Here is a 27,522-nt window from a genome sequence, read left to right on the forward strand (position 1 = left end):
GGATCATTGTTTTTCCCTCTTTTCCCCCCTCCAGGTACCTAGGGTCCTATATTTCTTGTTATTTGATGTTTTGTATTTTGTGTCTTTTATATGTCACCCACCAGTATTGTTTGTTCTGCTGTTTGTGTTTTATATTTTGTTAACCCTGTCTTTTGTCAACTATTGTATCCTGCCCCTTCAGGGCATTGTAGTGTCCTCTATACCCCCTGGTTTATACCTGTTATGTTCCCACTACTGTTCTCTCATTAAAAGGTTGATGGTTAAGTCCCCATTGGTGATCTGGCTCTGCTCTATAGGGGAAGGAGGGTCCTTACACCTCCCACAGCGCTTGTGCACCTGCTCTGATCCCTTCAACTGGAGAGGCGGTACATCTTGGAGTACCGCCCAGGTTACATGCTATTTCAAATTGTCTTTTCTATGGCTTCTCCTGCAGCCTGTGGCTCTTGCTAGCCATTGTGGCTTAATGTTTTGCTTTTCCATTTTCCCCTCCCATTGAAGTTTCTTGATCATCCACTCTCTCATTGTGTATTTTGTTCATTTTAAATTTCATTTGACTTTTCTGTTCACATTTTCTTTTTCTTTTGGGTTTTGCCTGCAGCCCTTCCTACTGACATGGAAGACACATTGCTCTTTCTTTATGGTTTCACTGTTGCTTATGTAAGATCTGAGTCTAACTGTAGTTGTGCCGATAAATCTGTGTCAACAGCTAACTTGTTTCTTATTCGTTCTTTTAACTGTCTACATTCACTAAGACTATGGATTATAGCAATAACAGCTTCAGGTGTTTCTCCTTGTTCTGTACAGCTCGTATTAAATTTAGCCCTTTCATATATAAGAAACTGTCTGTCTATGAAATGGGTATCAAAATCATCTTTCACTTGGGATGCAGTGAGGGTAGGCTATCATAAACTACATCCCCAAGGGCAACTACCTGCACTTACCTGACATTTCTGTGCTCTCTTTATTAATACAGAAATCATCCAATATTGCTTAAATCCCTGGATCTGGAAAGGTCAACTGCCTGAGTTACCAAAATCAATAGAACCATTTGCACTATGAGTGCCATTGTCCCATTCTGAGATGTCTGTATTTTTTTCCTGCTACAGTTTTACAGGTCCATTAATTTTTGCATTTCCTTCTTACTCATTCCTCTGACAGTCTGTATATTTCTCTTTGGAGAGAAGGATCTACCTCCTTCTAATATCATGTTTCCCAAACTTTTGATACTTGGGGGACACTTTTTTTCCTGGTTTAAAGTTGTCAGCACACCTCACACTTATACCCAAAAAGGGGTAGCGGGGTGTGTGTGTATGTGGATACAAACTTTTTTTTCAGAAAAGATATGGAGGATGCCCTGAGGCTAAAAAAGTTGAGAATCACTGATTTAGCTGGTGCCACTTAGGGGCAGCAGAGGCAGGACCTCACCTTGCTCTGCACTGTTCTTTCCACTGTCTGTCCACTCCCGACCCCTGGTCTGTACCTCAGGAGGCAAGGACAGCCCCTGCTTCTGCAGGGTCTCACACACCCGTGACCACCCCTGTGGACCCTCCTGGTAGTCCCAGGAGGGTGGCAAGGGTGGAGGGGACAAAACAGGCTGTAGAGCATGGCTCTTTCTTTGAGTCTGCCAGCCCACTTGCAGCAAAGCACGCTGCTGGGAGCATGGCAGGGGCTGGTACAGTGGCTGGTTGGGGCTGGGGGTGGAGGAGGGTGGAAAAAGGCAACTGCAGTGGCAGCAGTCCCCAAACGAGCCCCTTCAGGTGCTGCTGGAGTAGCCAGGGCAGGTGCAGGCTGCCAGATATCAGAGAGCATTTACTTCCTTGAAGTGGGATCTTGGGCACAGTAGTGGGCTGGGGCTAACCCTTTGAGAATCACTATCCAAATATAACACAGTCTGATGACATAGGAAGAATGAGGCTTTGACCTACAGCTAGAGAATTTCCTTCCAAGGAGTTCCCATTCTTATCTTTCCCTTCTGTAAGTGGAGAACCAAGAACTCCAAAACTGCTCCACAAAGAGGACTGCAATAAGCAAAGAGATTTTGAAGGAGATCAGCCCTGGCTCTACAGCTCAGGTTCACAGTTAGCAGCATGAGGGACAGTTGAATTGACCCAGGCAACTTAAAGCTTGTGTCCCACAGAAGGGCAGGAGGAACGCATTTAATACTTTGGTCATTATTGTGTCACTGCAAACAGCCTCCTCCACCAGGGTTGTCCAGCTTCTAAGCCCTCAAGGACCACACACCGCATGGGCCACATCACTTAAACCACAGGCTACATAGACACTATCCTGACCCTGATTGCCCATGCAGGAACCCACTTCCTCCACTGCTGCACTGGGCACCCTACCACTTCATGTACCATGTGGTGCCTGAGCGCAGTTTCTCCTCTCTCCTCCTCTCTGCTGCAATTTGCAGGTCTGCAAGCATGAGTCACCTCCCCATCCCACTACAGCACATGCCCTTGTGCCTCCTCCCCACCCCGTTGCACCATGCAGCATATTATCCCGCCACATGCAGCTCCGTTTCCCCTGTGTGCACTGTCTGTGCTCACCCCCAGCTTCCCATAGTGGTATAGGGTGCTTACTAATTACCTGGGGTGCAGGAGGAGATGGAAGCATCATGATGCTCACCCACCATGTTCCAGATGCACAGTTTGGTGCAGCACTGCCCTGCCCTGCCCAGCTCCTGTAGCCAAACAGAGCCAGGGCAGGGCTTCTCTTGCTGTGCTGTGACAAAGACTCTGGGCGAGGTGGGAAGTGGGGAGAGAATCCTGTTGACCCTCAGTCAGCAGGTGCCCCCTCACCCTGCCCTAGTTACATTACTGGCTCCCCATACCACTTGCTGCACTGTCCTGTCCCCTACGCAGAGGCAGCAAGTGGCAGCCGGGGGAGGAAGGGGGAGCCCAGAGACTCCAGCAGCTGTTGCAGCCAAAGTGATGGGGGGGAGTGGTGGCCTGGCAGGTGCTGTTGGGGACCACAACTTAACCCCTTATGGGCTGCATGTAGCCTGTGAGCCACCAGTTGGACAGTCCTGTCCTAGACCAAACCACAGCCACAGGCCTCATGAAAAGCAATTTTGATAGAAGTGCAAATGGCTTCTGAAAAAAGATCAGGCACAGATCCGTTAAAAGGGTGCAGCATCCTATGTGAGCTGCATTGCCTGTGATTTTTGTGGATGGAGTCTGAGGTCTTGGTTTTAAACTATAATACTGTGGTTTAGGACTTGCTGCTTTTCCCGTGTGGCCGTGGTTGAGCCCAGAAATATACTTAAGGTGAAGCTATTTTTACATAAAAAGGGAGAAAACTGCTAGCAGCTGCAGGTCATTCTTCTTCAGGCAGCCATTTGAGGAGGACTTGATAGTGGAAAGGCTCTATTAGGCAGCTGTGCTCTAAGGATTATAGTGGTTGTGTGAACCAAAGATATGCGTTCAAGTCTTGTTCTGTTGTAAATGGACTCCCTGATCAAGGAGTCAAAGGCAGCTGCAGATGACATTAGTCACATCACTTTGTTTGGTGATATAGAAAGTGGCATGCCTTCACCCAGCTACCCCAAATGGTCATCCAGGCTTGGGTAGACTTTCTGACTTTGTTTTGATGTGTTAAAAGCCTTGCTTACCTTGTTGACCAATATTACCAATCCTTTTTTTTCATACCACTCACATCTGTTGATGCCCTCCTAGCCATTGTTTTAGAATAGGAGATTTTTAGAGAAGGGCTTGCTTATTTTTCTATTTGCACAATACCTAATACAGCAGGGTCTGAGTCAGTAATTAGGACGCTTATGTGTTGCAGTAGTATGCTTAACAGTTACCACAATGCCAAGTACAATGAATTGTTTTTACATGGGAGGGTTTGAAACTCATGATTTTTCCATGGTTTTCAATATTTGCTGTTTTCCCTGGAGAAGCTGGCTTATGGAGTTAAGTGAGTACAAGAGAATCTCAGCTTCTTAGCTTTTATAAGTGAATAAGTTTGTAGATTGCATGGTTGTGCAGAAAAGCTTAAAAAGATGCCCTTCATTACACTTTTCAGCCTAAGAAACTGGATGACAAACTAAAAATTTCCAAATATCAAGTTACTCTCCTGGGTTTTGCAGCCTGAAGCATGGTTTTGGAGCATGTAGAGTTGGAAATGCTGCAGATTCCTTTCAATTAAAAATGCCAAATTTTGCCCAGCTCTTCCCTATTTCTGCCACCCAGCACAAAAACATACTTTCCAGTTATCTTTATGTCCAGTATTTTTTAAAGCGTCCACTAATTTTGAGGTGCTTCATTGTTGTAGTTCCTACAAATTTGCACGTGGTGTAGCACTAATCAGTTGTACAGGATCAGCACACAACTGAGAGACAATATGGGCCTGGGTTTCAGGTGTACTGAGCACCTGTGTTTGAACCTAAAGAAATGCTTTTGGGTGCTAAGGATTGTTGAAAATTAGATTCAAGGAGGGCATCCAAAATCACAGGCAACTTTTGAAAATGTTGCTGAACATGAACAATTAACAGGGGTCTTGTCATAGGTCAAAAACCTGCTATAAATGTTGCATTTCTCTCAGTCAGTTACAACAATTAATGAGAAGTACAATCAAAATAGGCACCCATGCACCTTGAGCACATAGTAGGGTAAGTTTATCCTGCTATAATTGATTTCAGTAGCCTCACACCAAGAACCAATGTAGTTAATTGTTTTTTAAGATCATAATTTTCCCCCCAAAACTAGTCAGTCTTATAATTGTCCAAGTATAAGAGTATCCGCATGATACAGTCAGGAGCACCAACCTGCTTAACCTTTGGCTGAGGGAATCAGAGGCATAATAAGAAGGCTCTGTGCTCTGGGTGGCAGTGGTGGCAAGGGCAGCAGCAGCAGCTGTCTTGGCAGTGGTGGCAGCTCCATTTTTGCATTCCCTCTAGGTTGGCACTTGAGTTTCATGCCTCAGTTGCCTGCCCACAGCTATGCTGCTGGAGGAAATAGCTTTTCTAAGCCACAGTTAAGTATACCTGTAGGGAGTACCTAGTGACTTTCAATCAGTTAGTTTTTTGGGTAGGGTCACTATATGGGACTATGGAAAATCCAGGACACTGTTTTCCCCCTCCTCCCCCAAGTCAGCAGCACTGCTGCAAGCAAAGCAGGAGCAGCCCTGCACTGCCCCTTCCTTTGCCCCTGCCCCTGCCCCTCCTACAATCTCAACAGTGCAGCACCTCTTCCAGCCTCCATGTTAAGTTTAGAAGAGTGGTGAGGTGGGGGGATAGCCCCACAGAAAACAAGAGCACCTCTGTGTTCCCTAGTGTGACCCCACCACTGGAGGGGACCGCAATGATGGTGCCCGGGTACCATGCCTATTCCAGCCATGCAGGCACAGAGCAGGAGAGGAGGCAGTTAGTGCAGGCAGGATGGAGCCGGCCAGGGCCGCAGTCCCAGGGCAGATCCTGGAGCTATGCCCTCCCACACACAGGTCCCCAGCAGCCAGGACAGGGGGAGGGACTGTGCAGGTCTCTGGTCCCATCTCCACTGGACTGTCAGCTGGCAGGGTCGCAGTCCCAGGGCAGGGCATGAGTCCAAGTTACCCTGCCCTGTCCAAGTTACCCTTCCCAGGGAAGCCCCCATCCTTGCCAGGGCTCTGTGTGGCTCCCTGGTCCTGACTCCATTGGGCTGCAAGCCAGCTGGGGCTGCAGTCCCAGGGCAGGGCAGGGCAGGGGTCCAAGCCATCTTGCCCCAACCCCCTCACCTGGGTTCCATGTGGTGGTAGCAGCGGCAGCTGCTCTCTGGTCCCATCTCTGCTGGGAGTCCTAAGGAAGAGCCCAGAGCCACCCCGCCCCAACACAGGTCCCTGGCAGCTGGGTGGGTGAGGGGGGAGGGGACCCCTGCTCCCCTCAGTGCTGGGGTCTGAGACACCCTGCCCCCATGGCCTGTGGAAAGCCCCTTCCTCACCTGGGCTCCACATGGTGGTGGCGACAGTGGCTCCTGGTCCTGGTTCCACTGGGCTGCAAATTTGTCTCATGCACGGTAGAGTCAGTCAGAGCCAGACTTAGGGGTGGGTGATATGGGTGACTGCCCATGGCGCTGTGGTTGGGGGTGCCACGCAGGCTCACACACAGGAGGCACACATGTGTAAGCAGCCCATGTTTGCGGGGAGCCAGGCCAGGAGCATGTGGGTGGGGTGGCACCAATCCAGGACAGTTGTTTGAATTTTCACCTATCGGCTGGAATGCCGGGACAGCCTATGAAATCCAGGACTGTCCCGGTGAAACTGAGTTATACGATCACTAGGGCTGTGCGAAATTTCACCACCAGTTTTGTTTCGACACTGTTTCAACCTGTTTCGAGGTCAAAACAGCAAAATTGAAACAGATATGGTTGAAACAGCCTCAAAACGAAACGAGGCAAGTCGAAACATTTTGCTGTTTCTATGTTGTTTCGACGTTTCGCCCATAGGCTATAATGGGGAAGGTCAAAACAGCCTATAAATTTGTCATTTCTGGCCAGATTTGGATAAAACTTGCAGAAATAGTAGCCCCTTCTGAGGGCATAAAATTGCCCAGTTTCAAGAAGATAGGTGCATGGAGTTCAAAGAAGCTACACCCCAAATTCTTGAGAGCCAAACTTGTGTCGTGTGTATGTGTTAAGCCACAGCAAGGTCAAAACTACAGGGTTGCTAGCCACTGCTGAGGCCACAAAGCCTGCCAAGTTTCAAGGAGATAGGTGCATGGGATTTGGAGAAACTGCACCCCAAAATCCTGAAAGCAAAACTCATGTCAAGTGTATGTGTTAAGCCACAGCAGGGTCAAAACTGCAGGCATGCTAGCTCCAACTGAAGCCACAAAGCCTGCCAAGTTTCAAGGAGATAGGTGCTGCTACTTCTCTTCTGGCTGGATAACACCTCCCTTAGTTTGGACCACAACCCTTTTTCATTGTGTACATTTTTGAGGAAGGGAGAACCAACTATCAAGAATCAGGAGCTTTGTATATGAGGCCTCTGTTGATGCTATGATGGACCTTCCTCTGCACCTGATGATTCTTTTGCTGGGAAGTTTACTCAGAGAACAGATGCTAGAGTTATAACCCATCTTAAATGGTTGAAAACAGTTCGTGTGTGTTGCTTTAGGCTGTCTATGAAGTTGGACATACATCACTGTCTCAGTTATAAGCAGCTCAAGTTTCTAAGCTTTCTGCTCACAACCAGGAAGACTGACCATGTTTGATGAAATTTAGATTTTGATGTCATGCTGTAATATGAGCCTTGGGTGCTCTTGATGGCAGCTCTACTCATGATGCTCTCAACTCTGTGGTTTTCTAATGGTCTCTTATTTAAAGACTAAATAAAACTGTTCTCAGTGGCCACAATAAGTTTTCTTCTTTTTCACAGAAGTTCTGAAGTTGTCTTGCTTGCTTCTCTGGTTTTATTGTTTGGTTTCCTTCTAACCCCAGTTTCCATAACACTCCCTGCAGCCAGTCAGTGCAGCTCCTTCACCTGTTCAGGCAGCGTAGCCACAGCAGTATGAAGTTCACTGTGGACTGCAAAACCTGCCCAAGAAGCTGGCTAAACAGTGAAGTAGCCAGCCCATGCAGAGCTCTGTGCTGTTATGACTATGCTGCTGGCAGCACTCAAGCTAGTTAGTTTGTCTATGTGTATGCAAACTGTTCACAGGAATTACTGCACTATAGTTAGTTACAGCTTTCCAATGGCAAGCAGGTCTTGTCCGTTGTTTAAAACATTTGTTCAGTTCAGCTTTTTGTGTGTGTGAGTGTTGCCCACATATGATTAAGGCTAATTCCACTGCAGCCTTGGTTACCCTGTGAGTGGGAAGATAGAGATTTTTGTAAATATTGTTTACCATTTTGCAGTCTGTTAAAAGAGACACTTATTAATACCTTGGTGTTTACTATGAGGGCTATAGTCCTTAGTCAAAGTGTTTACATTATAATCTGCTCTACTTAAGGCAGGGAGTAAGGACATCCCACTATTTTAGGCTTATATATTATTGTATTTTTATACATATAGTTGACTTCAGGGAAGGAGTCTGGCTAGTAGCTACAGGAGTGCAAGCCTTTCTGTATGAGTACAGCCCAGGCAGCCTTGGAAGAAGCTCTTCTAGCCACATACATCAAGATGTTTCTGGGCCCCCAAATAAGGGGCAGTACATAGCTGTGTTATCCCAGGGACCACACTGCAGCTCCAAGAACTCCAAGAATCCAGATTCAGACCCTGGTTCTCCTTGCTCCATCAGGGGACTAAGCTATGCCAGCAATTTTCCTTAAGCAGTTTTCATTCCTTCTCACCTCCCAAACCAGCTCAGTTTTCTATTCAATGAGTTTCAGAGAAGAACTCAGCTTGCTTCCCACCTCCAGTCTCCAGCTCCCTGATCACTCCTCCCCCTGCCACCCAGCCTTGGGCAGAGGAATAGGGGACTGCTGCCAGCTGTCCTCCTCTCCTAGGATACAATGACCTTTGGTCTGGAGTATGCCCCCTTACTCTTCTAGAAGTGTAGCTGATTTGACAGTCTGACTGTTCATGTTGTGAGGATAATCATGACTCCATGCTTGTTCAGTATTTATCCTAGCTGCTGAAATCTCTGGCAAACATGCCAGTTCAGATGCTGGGATTTATGACACAGATTACATCTGTAACTGGATTGAGGCCACCTGCTCATTTCCTCTAGGCTATTGAGGATAGCAGTCAGACAATGTGGATTTTCAATTAGTACCAGACTTGGCTCAGGGTAGCATAAATGGCAGGGGATGAAAGGTGTCGCGTTCAATTACCAATCTTTTGAGCTAGCCACATGGTACCATATGAATCTGCTCACTTGAGACATAAACCTTCATGTGTCTGTGCATTTGCTACACAGAAGAACATATGCTGGTGACCAGAGGTGTAATGAGTGTTTTTTGTACCCTGGACAGTGGTGGCAGACAGGTTGGCAGTGGCAACGACTAGCAATCTTGTGTCTCCTCTAAGTCAGTGTCTGACACTGGTGCTCTGCTTGCCCACCCCTAGTTACACTATTGTTTGTGACAGATATCTTCTCCATCTCTTGCAGCTCTGACCTGGCTCGCTCTCTCTCCCTTTTTTTAAGTCCTCCTAATGAAGAGTATTGGTGAAAGAAAGAGAAGGAGGTTTGCAGAATGTTTTTCTTACCTCAAAAAGATTTTTGCAGACCTCCTGTAGATCAGGTTTTGGTGGCCTACTTGGCCCAACTCTGTTTTGGAGTTGTTTTCCCTACAACGTAATAAATAAAACGCCCTTTCACTGACAGGTTTACCAGGACATGAGGTTCTATGAGCCAAGTCTTTTTCCAAAGATGTTATTCATCTATTCAGGCAGAGCTCACCAGGATTTGCTAAGGACTCTGGTGTGTCTTCACTACCTGGTGCAAGTGTCTTTCAAGGCTATTTTGGATAAGGACTCCTCCATCAAGCCCTGTACAGATACCAGTTGCAGTTAGCGGATCTGCAAAAGGTAAAATTCAGGGCTATTTAAGCAGTTCTCATCTTCTCAACTGAGTCTTTAGAGTGGTATGCATTCTCCTATCCTGGGAGGTCAACTTAGATATTTGCATCTTTCCTTGTACTGCATTTCCTCCTTCAAACTTCATGATAAGTAGGTTTTCTAAACTATTCTAAAGGCATTCACAGAGTGGTGAAACTTATTTTCTGTTTTCCTTATCAATAGTCTTGTTAAATATTTTTTAGTCTCTTCCATTTTCCCTGACTTGCTTTCTGAATTTTATCTCAACAAATCTAGAACAGCCTATTGTACTGTGCAATGTATATACTATTGAATTGGGTATACAACCTGTACATTTTTTCATGCTGCTAAGGGTATGATATGTATAAATGTATTGCTCTTATGGTATCATACTGTATACCCTCAGAAACTGTTGAAGGCCTCTGGAATTCTTATGATGTTTATTCATTCTTTTGTTTAGGAGTCAGTGACCTGTAAGAGCTCATTATGAAGAGAGATCTGGTTTTCTTGGCGACTCTAATTAGCTTTGCCTTCCTGTCACTGCTAAGATCTGGATATCCTCAACACATTGCAGAAGAGTCCTGCTCTGTTCAGATTCTTGTTCCAGGCCTCAAAGGTAAAGTGTCAAGTCTTTTCCTCTGCCTACGTGGTTGCCTTCTCTTTCTTACCAGCAAATTCTGGCCAGTTTCAACAGAGAATAAGACCTTGGTACAATGTACAACTGCCTTCTAAACATAGTTATGGTTAAACACAGTTTGTAACCATTACAGTATCATAGCTGACAAGTTGTAGGCCTACTGCTATAAAGTAGTTGTTACTCAGATGAGTGGGCTGGTTGATTTTGAGCGTTTATATTCATGAGTAATGCTTGGCATAAATGAAGATTGCAAATAGGTTATATGTCGTGTCTGTTTTAAAACCATTTTATAGGCCTTCTTTGTCTCTCTCAAATGGATTACTTGGAAGTTGTCTGCATTTTCTGGTCTGCTGTACACATTTTGGGGGGCTGAACTCTGAGAAACACTGAGCACTTACAGTTCCCATTGAAATAGTTGCTCCATGCTTCTCAAAATTTAGCTGTATGAATTATACAAATAATATGCTCACTATTTTTTCTTTAGACATTTCCGTATTGTCTAACAAAGATGGCATGCCAAAAATACTCATGTAATCCTGCAAAAGAATACACTTCTACATCCACATTTGAAAGAAATTAATGTTCTGAAGAAATAGTCTCTATCCTTCTCAAAGGTTATATATTTCATGACAAATATTGGAGGGGTGGAATTCTATCCCCATTGGAATTAATAGGAAAATGTACATTGACTCCAGCAGGGTCATGATTTTGCCTGATATACATACACCTGTGCCATTACAAAGAACTACATATGGCAAAAGCCAAGGACAAGGAACAATTAACAAACCACCAATTCCTAAGCAATCATAACACTTACTTGTATTTAACAACTGTGCATTTTTTTCTGGTGGCTGCATGTGCTTGAGTTTTAAATATCATTCACTGGCAAGATGGCTGTGCCCAGCATTAAGTCCAGTAATGAAAACCTTTAATTTTACTGCAGACTTGAGTAGTTCTTCACCTGATGAACTTTCAGCTCCTGACTTCAGTTCAACTGCTGAACTGAAAAGGCAAAATATTCTTTTTCTCTGAAATCTTAATCACACATCTAAAAATGGAGGATGTGAAGTGAAAAAGGAGAGAAATGTTCATTTAATGCATTCAGGTAATGTGTGGATTGCCTGCCTGAGCCTTGAATTATTTAATATTTCCCCTTTTTGGCCATCTTTAACATCAGTACCACACACACATCATTACTATTAAATTAAATATTGCATTGCCTAGAATAATAGATTGCTGGACCACAGGACTGAGGGCCAAAAACTTTTAGCTCTGATGTTGGCTCCCAGCTGTGGCACTATTCATATTCCTTAACCTTTTTGTAGCATTTTCCCCACGTAGGTAATCTGTCAAATATAACATTACCCATTACTGTTGTTTCCAGGTAGAACTTTTGTTGTATAATGAGACCCAATAATAAACCTGTCTCCTTTTGCTATAGGGCAATCTGGAGTATAGAGCCACAAAACAATGAGAGCCTGAAAACCAGAATGTGTTAGCGCTTTCACTTCTCTTAATTAAAAGTAGTCATCATGGTGGCGAGGGAGATTGATGTACAGATTTAGCAAAACACAAAATGGCTAGCTAAGGCCATAGTAATATAAAATCTCTCAAAAGCCATCAGTGCTTAAGCTGAACTGTCAGGGGGAATGGCTGGCTCAGAGGATTGGTAATGAGCTACAGAGCCTGTCATCTCTTGGCACAAATCCAGCCCATGTCAGTAACATCCAAGTTTTGCTCTAAACTGAGCATATGTGTGGCCGTATGCCCAAAACTCAGCTCCCATGTGGAGCTGTGCTTCACACAAGCAGCTTTTAGATTTGCCATAGGTCCTCCTTTGCTGAACTGCCAGTGAAGTTTCTGGCCATGGTGGAGCAAAGTAAAGCCTTACATAGTAGAGCCCAGCACAGCCCTCTGGGGTCTAGTAACCTCTTCTTCCTGTTTCTTACTGGAAATTTATGTAGAGGAGATTAGGAGTGGGGAAACACTGGGGATGAAGTTTATGGGGAACAAAGGAATCTCTGGGAGATAGAGTCCCAGGGAAAGTCAGGCAAAGAAGTGAGAGAATGGGGATGTCCTTGGACAGACATTCTCAATCAGGGTGATGTTGCCTTTGAAAGGTGCTGTTAGGACAGAGGCGATTAAGTGATAGGCATGTGCGAAACAGGCTGCATTTGATTTGGATTTGGCCTGAATTAGGGACAGTGATTTGATTTGTTGATTTGGATCACTGTCCCCATTTGATTCGGCTGAATCTGAATCTGAAGATTCAATGCTGATTTGGAGAATCAGCGATTCAGTCATAAACACAGATTTAAATGTTTTTTCTACATACTTCGAGGTACCAGGTGTGGCTCGTGAACCCTCACATGCTTGGCGGCAAACCTGGAAATGGACCGGAGGTACTTCTGGTCCACTTCTGGGTCCATCGCCGAGAAGGCAGGGACTCCCCAGCTCCGTGACCCCGCTGCTCGGCGATCAGCCACGGGGGGACCCCCCAGACCAAGGAGGGACCAGTCTTGCATTTGAAAGCTTGTCTAACTCTATCTCAACTATGCAGTTGGTTCAATAAAAGATACCACCCTAAAAAATCCTTGCCTCTCTGAATAGTCTTAATGATACATAATACACAAAAATATATATAATGATATATAATACACCAATGCTATATAATACACAAAAACAGTTGGTATGACATAAATATAAACTTATAATAGTCTTCTATTTCCTCACATGCTTAATAGCTCTTCTTGCACATAGGGCACAATGATATTGAAAACCACTCCTAGCTAAAAAGCATTATTAATAGGCTTTGTCAGGGATTGGTAACCCCCAACACATGTGCCAGATCATGGCACATGAGGCTCTTTTGCTCAGCACACCACAATTGGCCTGGGATCTGGGCAGGCAGGGAATAAACTCCCTCCAGAGGTGGTGCAATCACCTACCCTAGAAATCTTCAAGAGGAGACTGGACAGTCACCTCGCTGGGCTCACCTGACCCCAGTTGTCTTTCCTGCCTAGCGCGATAATCTTGCATGATCCCTTCCAGCCCCTTATAATCTATGAATCTGTGAATCTAAGTCACTTGCCTGTGCCATGCAGCAGTTTGCATAATGGTTGTATTTACAGACATGGTTGGGAAAAGAAAAGATGTCACCTTTTGGTGTGCATTATTACCTAGCTACTGCGTGTGTCAGTACTGGCTGGCAAATGAGTCCACTCTGTGACTTTGGGTCATGTTACATGTCACATTTTGTATGTATTCAAAGTGCAAGCAATTGCATGTTCAAGCAGGAAGACACAAGCTAAGTGTGCTTGTATCATAGCAAAATTCTGACTTTTTGGGTGAGGAGTATCTCCAGATCATACAAGTAACACATGTTCAGCTATCATCACGCTGCTCCATGGAAATAATATGAGCAATATGTAGTCCTCATCTAGCTGTGACATCAGCCAGGGACCCCTCTACTGTACAAAGTATCCAGGTGGGATGAGGAAAGCCACACATGGCAGGAGGACGGATTCTGGGTCTTTCGCCTGTAGGGTTCCTAAAGGGTCAAGTTGAAAGTTGGGTGCCCACAGCCCACTGATTGCTGGTCCCAACTCTAGCACTGCATGAGGGCTGGTTCAGGATTTCGGTGTGGTGCTGTGGCTGGGATCAATAATTGGTGTAGAACTGACAATCAGAAAAATTTACCTTGTGATTGCTTAGAACATGTTCTAACTCTAATACCACACAGATTTAACACCTGCTAAAAATGATCCCTCAGGGGTTGGACTAGATGACTTATGGAGGTCCCTTCCAGCTTTACTTCTCTATGATTTTATGATAATTGTGTCCATCGTGACAAAGCTCTTTGACTGTAAGAGGCAGATCTTGTCTCAAATAATTTGTGAAATAAGGGCAAGAAATTAGAAAGTGGGGAGAAATGTAGAAGTACCTTCTCTTGCTGTCAGTCAGACAGGTAGCTGGTAAAAGAAGCAAGAGTTGAACTCAAGTTATGCATCGCTGCTGAAGCACTATAGCATACAGACATCTGACCTGGAATTAACCAAGTGAGCTGGGATACTGGAAGCAGTCTGTGTTAGGTGTTGACTTTGCATTTGCAAAGTTTTCTTGTTTGTTCCTATTTGTGTTTTTTTAACAGAAGTTTTTGGTTTTGCAGGTGTGGCTTTGTAAATCCCTCATCAAGCTGCCAAGTTATTTAGTTGGTACAGATATATAGATTACATATTAAAGAACAAAATATAATAGCTGCGGTGCCATGCATCCACATATAACTAGCTAAAGAAACCTAGACAGCCAGCATGTATGGAAGTTGCCATTTAAATGAATGAGGATGAAAACTATGTTTTGAGATTCATGAATACCAGTACAACAGATAGTAGTTCAAACTAAAGAAATTCAGAAGTCCATTGAATTACTGAGAATGAGGATTAAAGATTTTCCTCCTGTGGGCACAGTTTAACACACTTAGTAAAGCATTACAGAACATGCTCAAGTCCCAAGAAATTCCTTGGTTCCTTGGTTCTTAAGGATGCTATTAGGTTCTTTACTGAACATGGTTACATTTAAGCATATGTGAAAATGTTTTGCTGAAATGTGCATGCCCCGCCACCCCTTATTCCTATGCTTGTCCCCCACCCCATGATGCCCCTGCTGCCAGTCCCTCCACCTACTCAGCTTCCTCCTCTTCATTACCTTCTGTTCTGCTCTGGTCCCTCCAGCCCTGACCCAGTCCATCTGGGAGCTGCTGCCACTTCTCCCTGGCTGGGCTGAGACCTGGTGGGGCTACTGCTGCTGCTGAGTGCTTTGATCTAGAGCACAGTTGCAGCAGAAGATAAGGAGTAGGGAGCAAGGAGGGGAACAAAATGTGAGGGGGGCAGGCTGCAGGTGGGAGAAGGAAGTGGAGGGCAGGCTAGGGGGGCAGGGTGAGGTAGAGGCAGGGAATGTGGGAGTAGGCGCAGACATGGGTGCAAGGGGAAGGGAGGCCGATGAAAACGGGGTCCAGGGTGGGGGACAGGCAACAGAGGAGTCATCTTAAATTCAAAGTCATCTTGGATTCAGATAAACATGGTAGGATTGATGGGGCCGATAGACAAAGCTTGGGCCCAACCTTCAACCTTATTTGCATAATATAATAATAGATTCATAGAAAAGCAGGGCTGGAAGGGACCTCTAGAGATCATTTAGTCCAAACCCCTGCCTGAGGCAGGATCATCCCTATCCAAATCGTCCCATTGTCTAACCTATTACTAAAACTACAAAATCAACCTTTCACAAAACTTAACTTGCCACAAGTAAATCAGGTGGACAACAGTGTTTTTCATGTAACAAGTAAAAAGTGTGTCACATAAGGTCAAAAGCCTTTTTTTTCTTAATGTATATGTTTTTTTTTTTCCAATGGAAGAACAGAATGGAGGTGTTGGAATGATTTACAGTCTCGGCAGTTCAGACTGAGACACTTCCTGGGAGCGGTGGCTCAATATGTTTTTCCTCTCTTCCTCATTCTTTCCTTTTATATTAATAGGGGAGGCTGGAGAAAAGGGAGAAAAAGGTGCTCCAGGGAGGCCAGGAAGAGTTGGACCTTCAGGAGAAAAAGGTAATTCCATTAAAAAGGATGACTATGGGACAGAAAGCTACCATTCTGGGTTTTTTTCTGAGGGTGGATGTTCAGAATCCTGTCTTTGATAGAATGCTAAGGCTTGTGGGGCATTTCCCAGTGCTTCACATGCTCCATTACGGCTACTACCTTTCTGGTCCAAGAGACTAATTTCAAACCCCTTATTGCGGTTTCTTGATTTGCCAGCGAGGATGATCTGCCTGACCCTGTCCTAATTCTTGCTGCCTACACAGTACCAGCTGCCTATTAGTGTGAGATATTAGCATTAGATCACAAGGCCTAATTTTCAGACTTGGGTCTCTGCTTCTGTCTGCACATATGCATGTACATGAACTAGTAGCTCTAAGTACAGGCTTTTGAAAATCACAAGAAAAAAGAAAAGCATTTCAGCACTTGCTGTGTGACTTCAAGTGAGTCAGTCGTGTCCTGTGTCACACTTTGGCTACCTGTAAAAGCATTATTCAAATACTTGCAGTAACAATTTTGAAGAATTGTTGCAATTGTCATAAAAAGACAGTTTGCAAGGGGCTTTGAGATTTTTGGATGGATGGAGGTTTAGAAGCCTATAATTATTAGAGCTGAGAGAAGTTTGCAAATTCTTACATTTCAGTATCTGTCTTCAGACTGAAACAGTGAAAACTGAAAAATCAAAAGTTTGCTTGGAACACAAATTCTGAACAAAAATTCATTGAGATAGGAAAACATTTTAACATTTTGATTGAAAAGAAACATTTTGACATTCTGGGAATAAAAACAAATTTAGTTTTGGTTTATTGAATTGAGCTTAAATACTTCATTTTGAGACAATTCCAACATTAAACCCGCATTTCTTGATCATATAAAAATCAACAGATAAATACAACACACGAGAAAATGCTCTTCTCATGGTATTTCTGACTTGAACAGGAGGAATTACTGGATATCTCTGTCTGGGAACTCAGCTCTTGTGATGTTTTCTGTCAGTTTTGTTAAGCCAAAAAGTGATAAAACCTTCAATAACTTGTTGAAAATGAACTGAAATTCTGAGCTTTCGATGTTCCCCTGGGCCTTGATTAGGATCAATATGCATTTATTCCCTCATTTCTTCTGTTTATTCTGCAGCTATATTATGATGTGTAGAATATTAGCAAGTCATAAAGCATTGGGTAGAATTTAGATAAAGTATAGTTGAGAAGAATAATTTTAATGAATCAGACAAACTGATTTATATTATAGTATGTATTACATATTACATGTTGTGCAATATAAGCAAAAGTAAAATACTATAAGAGATCCGGTGATGATTACCTGTTTTGTACCAAATCTTGCCTTTGAATGCATGTGAACTTCTCCACTGAAGTTCTGGGACCCCTGAACATCTGAGGAAGAATTAGCCCTCAGATTTCGCCTAATGGTAATGTTGTACAGGAGATTAGTTTCTTTAGGGAATTAGCTTCTTTAGGGAACTCTTTAGGGACCGGAGTTCCAATGTTACATCTGTCTGTACCATTAGTTTTACAAGCATTTGAACTGCATGATCTGGATCTTGGTTTTATTATTTTGTTCATAGGCATATTGGATAAGTTTCTTCGCAGTATTATAGAGCAACTTGAACCTGCAAAATACTGACTCTGGCCCTTAATCTGTCAAGCATTTTACCATATAACATTAAGCAGATGAAATTTTATTAATTTGTCAGATTGAGGCCAGAGTCCTCACCATCTTGCAGGATTGTGGTCAAAATAAGATAATAACGCCATAGATATTGTAATATTACTTTCCATTAATATGAAATCCTTTACATTTCTGATTTAATATTAACATGACTTTACCACTCGCTAGCTGCTCTGGCAGAATTCTGTACAAAAACCCTGATGAAAGCTGTCTACTGTTGATGGTAATACATTTAAAATGTTATACATTTTGAACCAGACATTCAAACTGGATAGCTGATCCAGACTCTTTTCCCTGTTCTGCTTTAACACGACAGGAATTTGAAGAGATCTGTTAGCCTCCCTTTCGGCAAAATATATTTGAAAAGGTTTTTTGTGCTGTATTAATTTGACACATACATATCATCTATAATTTTACCACCTCCATCTAGTAATTCTTTTGTTCCACTGAAAAATATTTTAAATAATTGTTTGTCTTGCCAACTATAGATTTTTCTCTGATGTTTTAGCCTCTTACACCAATGTTCTAACCTTTACAGCTTGATAGTAATTGCTACTTGTTTCTCATATTTCCTTTTTTTATAAGTAGCTCTATATTTCTAGTTGCTTCATCACTGAATAAGTGATTAATTTTATCCACAATTTTCATCTTTTTTGGTTGTAGAATTATGACTTTTGGGTTATTTAATAAACTCTTAAAGAATTTATTAGACCGAAGTCTTTTAACAACACAATTTAAAAATGAAAGAGGAGCTCATTTTTTCCTCCAGTTTATTTTGGCAGTCTACAACAATTTCTTTTCCATGACTTTGATCGTTAACATAGTGATCCAGATATACTTATGATACTCTGATCCTGTTATCAGTAACTCTAAAAAGTAACAGGATCTTCAGTGTGCCTCATTTTCAGTCACATTTTTCTAATGGTTTTTCTCTTGTTACTTTTGTCCATAATTTTTCTCAGGTTTGAGAAATTAGTCCTTTTGAAACTCCAAGTGTATGTATTGCTAGTTGGGACTATTTCTGTTAGTTGCTATTGGAAGTATCAAGGTCAGGATCACTACTCTTTAGGCAACCATCAGTTTTCAGGATGGTGAACACATAATTATTTATCATAATGAATTTCAAGATAGTTACTTTGTATTGGGTATAATTATCTTTTGTTTTGCAAAATTATAGTGTATAATTCTTAGAGACTTGGATGTTTTATTCCTGCGTGCATGAGACAGCTCACGTCTTCCAAACTAAGGTACTTTTTAACAACACAATTTAAAGATAGGTGCTTAAGGAGTAACTCTTCTTGTTATCCCACTTGAATGAGAAGTCTTCAGCATTCCCTCATGAATTCTTCCTTCTGGACTTTGATAGTTAACAGAGTGATCTACATGTACTCATGGTCTTCTGGTTCTGAGTGATGATCAGTAACTCTAAAAACATAATGGTGTCTTCAGTGTAGAGTGCCACTTCACTAGTAACTTCATCATATGCTCAGTAAACAAGTTGCAAGAAGTATTTTCTTGTTCCAGTCATTGAAATCATCTCACTGGGTTTCAGTAACACTTATTCTTTTTACCAATAAGAATTTATAGTGCTTCTTGCTTGTTGTCAGATGGCTAGTTTGCTGTATGTAAAAATGTGAATACTTGTCTGCTTCTTACATTTTTGTCACAGTTGTTCAATTTATTGATAACATGTTGAACTGAGTTTATACCACTATTGTTTTTTTGCACCTTCTCCTGGCATTGGTGGTTTGAGCATGTTCCTGGCAAATACAGCTTGTCTCCAACAAGATTATAGCAATGTTGCGCAGAACTAAAACCAACTGGTTGTACAACCAACGCTTGTTCACTCCCATACTTTAGCTCCTTTTTAAGATTCCTGACTTTCTATAGTTGGTTCCAATGTCTAATACCTTTAGTTGAGACTTGAGTTCAAAAACCCATTCAGTCTTGGAGTTCTATGCCAAATTTTTGCTCCAGGGAGACAAGACATGGGCCATATATTGTTTCATCTCCTATTCTTCCTAACTTCCCCATGTTTCTTTTGGATAACTATTTTGGCAGTCCTGTGGACTATTAGAAAAGACACCACAGGTGGTCCCAAATCATAATTTGAAAACCATTAAGGTTCTATTAACTATTAAGGGTAATTTGTCTTTAAATTGATTATCCCATGCCGAGAATCTCAAAGAAAGAGAAAAAGACTATTTTATGGGTAGATTAAATGGTTATCCCAGTGGTAGATTCAATCACAAGAAAGAAGGAAATGTAAAACAGGCTTTTTGAAGATTCCAGTTTGCTATCAGCCAGTGCCTGTTTCTGTGAGAGTATAACAAGCAAATTTAAAGAGGGAAGAGGAACACTTCAGAAGCAAATTAATCTGAGCCGTTCTAATGAGCACAGGATAATTAATATATGTGTTTCCTGGCTTTGAGATAACAAACTTTTATTTCTCAGTAGAACACATAGACTTTACTAGATATTACTGATAAGTAGTCTGTCCTGTGCAGTGTTTACAAAAAAGGACATGGAGTCTTGTTTATACATCATGTGATATCTATCGGCTAAATACATGTCTGCTTCATTTCAGATACAGCTGCTTGGAATGAAATATTAAAAGTAATAAGAGCAGCTCTTCTGTTCAGTCCTCTAGTGTGTTATGTCTTTATCACAACCCCAGATGAAGAAGCCCACTTTCAGATAAGCTTAGTACGGTCAGAGCAGGCTAACACTTTTTGTTGAACCTGGAGTTCTTGGGAAAGGCTTCTTCTGTATGTTGGATATGAAGAAGACTGCAAATAGCATGAGTAACTCTCTGAAGTAATAAGCTGAGGCATTAAAGTGTTCATGGAACCTTTAATACTTTCCATGAACTGAAGCAATTTCAAAGATAGAACTTTTTTCAGCTGATTGCACAAGACTGTAGAGATTACTTTTGTTTTTCCACCTGGATAGTGTAGAATAGGAGGAAATTGCCTGTAGTTCCCTGTAAGGATTCTTAATGCATTAGTAATTGTAAATATAATTTCTTTTGCAACTTTTGGTCCTCTTCTGTAATTGTCCTTGATGCCTAAGTGCCAAGATAAAAGATAGTTAGGGAATTCTATTGGTGGCTTATGCAGGAATGGCATTGGTTATAGGATTTGTCATATCGAATCACACCAAGGGGCAAATAGCTTATTTCCATCAAATACTTCACAGGAATATTACAGGAATATGGAATATGACCTTCCTCTCCACTTTAGTGCATCTACAAATATCTCATTGTGTGAAACTGTCACAAGGGACAACAAGCATTTCTTCTGATGCATTGGCAATTCGTTTATGTCCTGTTGTATGATATCTAATTGTATTTTAAGATAAGGATAATGACTAAAAACCATAATGTCAGTCATAGAATTATCCAGACTTAAAAAAAAATGGATCCAAAGCCTGTGACTGTCATGGGTATAATCCAGAAGTGGGGAGTCAGGGGTCATAAGCCAGGGGTCCACAATAGTGAGACCCCAGAACAGGGCCAGATTAACCCTTTAATGGGTCCTAGGCAAACAAACTTGTGAGCCCCGGGCTGGTCAAGACCCCCGTCCCCACCTTGGTGCTGCTGCCCACTGGGAGCAGGGCTCATTTGCTGCTAGGAAGCAGCCGCTGTGGCAGCGAGGCTGATGGAGGAGAGGGGAAGGGAAGGGAGGTGGATGGGGCCATTTGTGCCACCGCAGCAGAGGCAAGGACCAGGGTCCCCCCCACAGCTCAGGGCCATAGGCATTGTGCCTAGTTTGCTTATGCATTAATCTGGCCCTGCCCCAGAAGCCAGAGCCACAATGGAGTCACAATACTGGGTATCAGTCTGAGTCCAAGGATTGAGATCAGTCCATGGTCGAGGTAAGGTTGGATGTCTAAGACAGGAAGGTCAAGGCAGGAACCTGGGCACAAGAGTTCAGGATGAGATGGTCTATCCTCCTGTTCAAAGCAGGATCATCCTTGACTAAATCATCTCAGTTGGTTGTCTAACCTGCTTTTAAAAATTTCCGAGTATGGAGACTCTACAGCCTGTCTGGGCAGCCTGCACTAATGCTGAGCAAATACATAGTGAGAAAGGTTCTAATATGAAACCTAATTTTTCCCTGATGCAATGTGAGACCATTGTTCTTTGTCCTATTCCATAAGGCCACAGAAAATAGTGTATTTCTATCTCTTTATAACCACCTTTCAGATGGGTGGTTATAAAAACTTTTATGAAATACCCCATCACTCTTCTCTTCTCCAAACTAAACAGGCCCAGTTATTTTAGCCTTTCCTCATAAGTCCTGCTTCCCAGACTTCTAATAATTTTATTGGTCTTTCTAATTGGTCCATATTGTTTCTCAAGTGAGGGGTCAAAAATTGGAAATAGTACTCCATATGAGGCCTCACTAGTGTTGATCAGAATGGGAGAATCACTTCCCTTGATTTGCATGGGATGCAAATAGAGTCCAGTATGTTTTTGGCTTTTTTTGCAACAAAACACACTATTGGCTTATATACTTCTTATGGTCTACCCCCAGGCCCTTTTCTGTAGTACTGTAGCCTAGCCAATCATTCTCAAATTTGTATTTGTGCATGAGATTTGTTTCATCTCAAGTGCAGGAATTTGCAATTATCCATACTGAATTTCAACCAATTTGATTTTGGACCATTTCTTGAGGTTATCAAGGTCATTTTGGATGTTATCGCTACTCTTCAGAGTGTCTGCAGATCTACCCAACTTGGTATCATCCACAAATTTACTAAGCAAGCACTCAGTCCCATTATCCAAATCATTAATGAAGATGTTGAACAATACTGGACCCAGGACAGATCTTTGGGGGACCCAACTCGATACCTCCTCCCAACTTGACATCAAAGCATTAATGACTACTTATAGAGTTCTATCATCCATCTTACAATACTTTAATTTAAACTGTATTTCCTTACTAGGAGAAAGTATAAGTAGCCATTTTAAAGTGAAGGTATATCACATCCACTGTTCTCTGTCATCCACAGGGCCCATCACCTTATAGAAGGAAATTAGGTTGGTTAGGTTGTTCTTGGTGAATACATTCTGGCAGTTCCCGATAACTTTGTTCTCCTCTAGGTGCTTCACAACAAATGACCTGCTACATGATCTTTCCAGGTATTGAGGTCAGGATCACTGGTCTGTAATTCCCCAGATCCTCCTTTTTTCTTTTGTTAAAGATGGGCACTATAGTTGCCCTTTTTCAGTGATCTGGGCCCTCATCCAACCTCCACAAATTCTCAAAGAGGATTGCCAATGGCTCTGAAATTACCTCAGCTAATTCCTTCAGCACTCTAGGTTTGCATTCCACCCACACCTGTTGACTTGAAAACATCTATCTTCTCTAAGTAATCCTTAACTTATTCTTCCACTACTCTAGGCTGCTTATCTCCTCCACTATCTTTGGCTCCAGCTCTCATCGTCAGTGATCCCTCATGATTGATGATGAGTGCTCCCATGGGTCAAGTAAAGTGTCGTAGATAAGTCCGTTGATGGCTAAGAAGGCTGATCCTAGAGCTGACACTCTCTGGCAGACACCACAGGTGGTGGTTAAAGGGAGGATTGAACTGCAGATTTCTCAGTTTTTTTTCCTTCCTTCTGTTTCTATTGTTTTTCTTCCTTGAGGGTGAGAAGGTCTTCCTCAAAGTAAGATGTATCTTCTCTCACAAGATGTCGCCATGTAGCCCTGTCCCGGGCTAGTTTTCTCCAATTTGTGATGTCAATGCCACACTTCTTAATGTATGCCTTGACGGTGTCCTTGATGCTTTTCCTTTGGCCTATGCATGTTCTTTGTCTTTGGCTGAGTTGGGAGTATAGCAGTTGTTTTGGTAAACGTACCTCAGGCATATGCACACAATACCCTGCGCATTGCAGCTGATGTTGAATAATCAGTGCTTCCATACTGGTGGTGTTAGTATCAGTGAGGACACTGGCATTTGTGTTACAATCCTTCCACTTTATGCCAAGGATCTTCTAGAAGTAGCGGTGGTGAAGGCATTCTAGGCTTTTCAGGTGATCCCCGTAGGTCACCCAAGCTTCACAGCCATAAGGAAGAATTGGGGCTACCACAGCCTTATATAATAGGAGCTTTGTTTGAGTGCTTATGTTGTGATCATTGAACACACAATGACACAGTTTTCCGAAGGCAAAGCTGGTAGAGCTGTGCGAAACAGCACCGGTTTGTTTCGACTTCTGTTTCACTGTTTCAAAGGGACAGTGTTTCCTTTTATTGTTTTGAAGCACTGTCCTGTCTCATTTAGTTGAAACTGTTTTGCTGTTTCAACGCTGTTTTGATGCTGTTTCAACGCTGTTTTTGACGTGTTTCAACGTTCCACCCATAGGCTATAATGGGGATCATGAAAATGCCTATAACTTTGTCATTTCTTTCCTGATCTGAATGAAAACAGCAGAAATGATAGCCCCTGCTGAAGCCACAAAGCCTGCCAAGTTTCAAGGAGATAGGTTTAGGGATTTCTGGGAAACTGCATCTCAAGGTGCTGACAAGCAAAACTCATGTCACATATGTGTGTGAAGGCAGAGCGGGGTGAAAACAGCAAGCATGGTAGTCCCTGCTGAGGCCATGAAGGCTGCCAGGTTTGAAAGAGATAGGTGCAGGGGTTTCAAGAAGATAGGTGCATAGGTGCTGATGCTGCTGAGCTGCTGGAAGACACAGCTCAGTAAGCTGACTCCAAGGCACAGAGAAAGGTCAGTTCAAACAATGCTTTTTATGCTGTTTTTCTGTCCCTCCCTGAGAGCACTGGGATTGGAAGAGACCTCAAGGAAGGATCACAATCACTGGCCAGCTACACGTGTCAACATCAGAGCAGTGCTCCCCCCTCTTCCCCCTCCCTCTCCTTAGTTTCTGTTTAGCTGCAAGCAAACCTGGCTTTGAAACTTGAAACGTTTTGAAACTTTCAAAACGGTTGAGTGCCCCTATTTCATTTTGAAGCTGTTTCAAAGCCTTGCATTTTGTTTTGATTCTGCTGGTTCGAGCTCAAAACTCATTGAAACAACTTTGAAATAAAACACCCGTTGAAATTTTGCACAGCCCTAAAAGCCAGCACATGGGATCCTATACTAGATCTCCTCATCAGTTTTGGCCTTCTTTGAGAGAGGGCGGCTGAGGTATCAAAGTGTTCGACATTCTCCACCTCCTGTCCTTCAATGAGGATCTTTGCTGGGGGAGTTAATTGGTCTGGAGTGGGCTGGTGAAGCACCTTTGTTTTTCCGATATTAAGGGATACCAGGCACTGCTTGAGTGAAGAGGTTAAGGGCTGTTTGTAGGTCCTCCTCAGTATGTGCAATGATGTTGATACACTGCAGGGTGTGCAGGCGCCTCATATTTTGTAGGTAGTGTCTTATATTTTGTTATTTCTAATGTGAGTTGTTGTTTAACTATTATATATTGTATGTATTTTTACCTGTCTTGTTGAATCCCTTGTTGATACCCCCTCTGTGGTTTGCCAGTATTTATTTGCTGTTCACCTATATTTACTTGTAAGTTATTTGGACTTACCTGTGCTTACTTGTTTCAGATCAGTTACTTACCTGTGCTGGGCTTGAGGCCATTGGTGGTGGTATAATTTCCTAGTCACCAATTATAGAATATAGCCTTATATGTAAAGTGTATATATTGTATATATTTATTAATATCAATTTTTGGGTTTTGTGTGTGTGTGTGTGTATATACATATGTTAATAAACCTGTATATAGTTAAACTATTTTTGTCCTGGCCTGACTCTGTACCAAACAGTGGGAACAGGCCAGTATTACATATCCCTCTCACAGCACACCTGCCTGGCCACTCATCCCTTCTGTTTGGAGAGGGGAGCACATACTTGGGTGCACCCGGGTTACATTAGGATGGTGATACATTTCTCTGGGCAGCCAAACTGATAAAATCTTCCATAGAACCTCAGAGTTAACAGAGCTGAAGGCTTTATGTCCTGGCTTTCCTGATTTTTTTTTCCCTGCATGCCTTTGTGATACTCTGAAACTCTTCCCTAGCTAATTTTTCTGCTTGTGGACAAATTTCCAGATTTGTAGGATTTGTTCTTGAATTTTAACTCACTGGAGTTCACTATTTACCCAGGCTAGCCTCCTACTGCACTTCCTACTTGTTTCTTTGAATCGGGATAGCTTGCTCCTCTGTCTTTTAATATGGCCTCCTTAAAGTGCAATCAGCTCTCCTTGACTCCTTTTCCTTTCAGTCTTGTCTTCCAGGTGATCCTGCCAACTAGTTTCCTGAGTTTGTCAAAGTCTGCTTTCCTTAAGTCCAGCATCTTTATTTTCCTTTCTTCCTTTCCTTAGGATCTTGAATTCTATTAGTTTATGGGCACTGTCACCCAATTCCCTTCCACTTTCACATCTTCAGTCAGTTCTGTCCTGTTTGCGAGCAGCAAATCAAGAAAAGCTTCCCCCTAGCTGGCTTCTCCAGCATCTTTACCAAATGTTATCTCAAACACAGTCCAAGAACTTCATGGACTGCCCATATATTGCTGTTATGCTCTTCCTTTGAGAAGAAGTCAGTGTTGGTTTTTAACTGAAAAAAAACTTGTAAACCACATTGTTTAATAGATTCATAGATTGTAAGGCTGGAGAGAACCTTGGAAGATGATCGGGTCCAGCCCCCTTCACCAAGCAGGAAAGATAACTGGGGGTCAGGTGACCCCAGCAAGGTGACTGTCCAGTCTCCTCTTGAAGATTTCCAGGGTAGGTGATTGCATCACCTCTGGACGGAGCTTATTCCACAGTCTGGACACCCTGACTGTGAAGAGTTTTTCCTAATGTTGAGCCTGACTCAATCTTCCAGGAGTTTGTGGCCATTACTCCTGGTTTTCCCCTTGGGTGCCCTGGTGAACAGTTGCTCACCAAGCCCTTGATATACTCCCTTAGTGTAGTGGTAAGCTGCTACGAGGTCCCATCTCAGCCTTCTTTTCCTCAGGCTGAAGAGTCCCAGATCCCTCAGCCTTTCCTCGTATGGCTTGCCATGTAAGACTCTGGTCATATGAGTGGCTCTTCTTTGGACTCTCTCATCCTTATTAAAGTGTGGTGCCCAGAACTGGATGCAGTACTTCAGTTGTGGTCTCACCAGTGCTGAGTAGAGCAGAAGAATCGCCTTGTTGGCTTTGCTGGAGATGCATTGATTGATGCATGCCAGGGTATTATTTTCCCTACTGGCTACAGTGTTGCATAGCTGGCTCATATTCATACTGTGGTCTATTATTACCCCCAGGTCCCTTTCATTTGTGCTGCTAGCCAGTTTGGTGCCATCAAACCTGTAGGTGTGTTGGGGATTGCTTGTCCCGAGGTGGAGCATTTTACATTTCTTGACGTTGAACTTCATCAGATCCCAATCCACCCAACTTGCTAGCTGGCCTAGGTCTGCCTGTATCCGTAGCTTGTCTTCAAGTGTGACCACGCTTCCCCATAACTTGGTGTCATCTGCGAACTTGGCCAGTGAGCTCTTTACCCCCATGTCCAAATTGCTAATAAAGATGTTGAAAAGTACCAGATCAAGCACTGACCCCTGTGGGACACCATTGCTCACTTCTCGCCAGGATGACACAGATTTGTTCACTATGACTCTCTGGGTTTTATCCTGTAGCCAGTTCCTCACTCACCTGACTGTCTTGGAGTTAAGCCCACAATCCTCCAATTTTTTCATGAGGACATTGTGGGATACTAGATCAAAGGCCTTTTGGAAGTCAAGGTATACAATGCCAACCTGCTCTCTCGTGTCCAGGTGGAAAGTTACCTGATCATAGAAGGAGATGAGGCTGGCAAGGCAAGACCTGCCCATGACAAAACCATGCTGGCTGTCGTTCAGAATCTTACTTTCTGCAAGCTTATTGCAGATAGACTCCTTGATGAACTTTTGTAGGATTTTCCCTAGGATGGAAGTTAGGCTGATTGGCCTATAGTTACCTCCCTCCTGCCCTTCTTGTGGATGGGCACAACATTGGTCTTCTTCCAGAGTGCCAGGAGTTGTGGAAGAGTTTCGCCAGGGGTTCCACAATGACTTAGACCAGTTCCTTCAGCACTCCCAGATAAAGATTCATAGATTTATAGATGTTAGGGCCGGAAGGGACCTCAATAGATCATTGAGTCCGACCCCC

General features: G+C 43.0%; 1 protein-coding gene across 3 annotated transcripts in view; it reads left to right on the forward strand.

Moving 5' to 3' along the window:
* The window catches only part of COLEC11 (collectin subfamily member 11), a 59,708-nt gene that overhangs the window by 18,806 nt on the left and 13,380 nt on the right, over nt 1–27,522 (forward strand). For all 3 annotated transcript variants that reach the window (XM_014524960.2, XM_006034223.3, XM_014524961.2), the window contains exons 2-3: nt 9,920–10,075; nt 15,630–15,701. In XM_014524960.2, coding sequence (XP_014380446.1) covers nt 9,946–10,075; nt 15,630–15,701 — 202 coding nt within the window. In that variant the 5' untranslated portion in view covers nt 9,920–9,945. The remainder of the gene's footprint in view (nt 1–9,919; nt 10,076–15,629; nt 15,702–27,522) is intronic.

This window comes from Alligator sinensis, unplaced genomic scaffold (assembly GCF_000455745.1).
Source record: "Alligator sinensis unplaced genomic scaffold, ASM45574v1 scaffold2_1, whole genome shotgun sequence".
Taxonomy (NCBI): domain Eukaryota; kingdom Metazoa; phylum Chordata; order Crocodylia; family Alligatoridae; genus Alligator; species Alligator sinensis.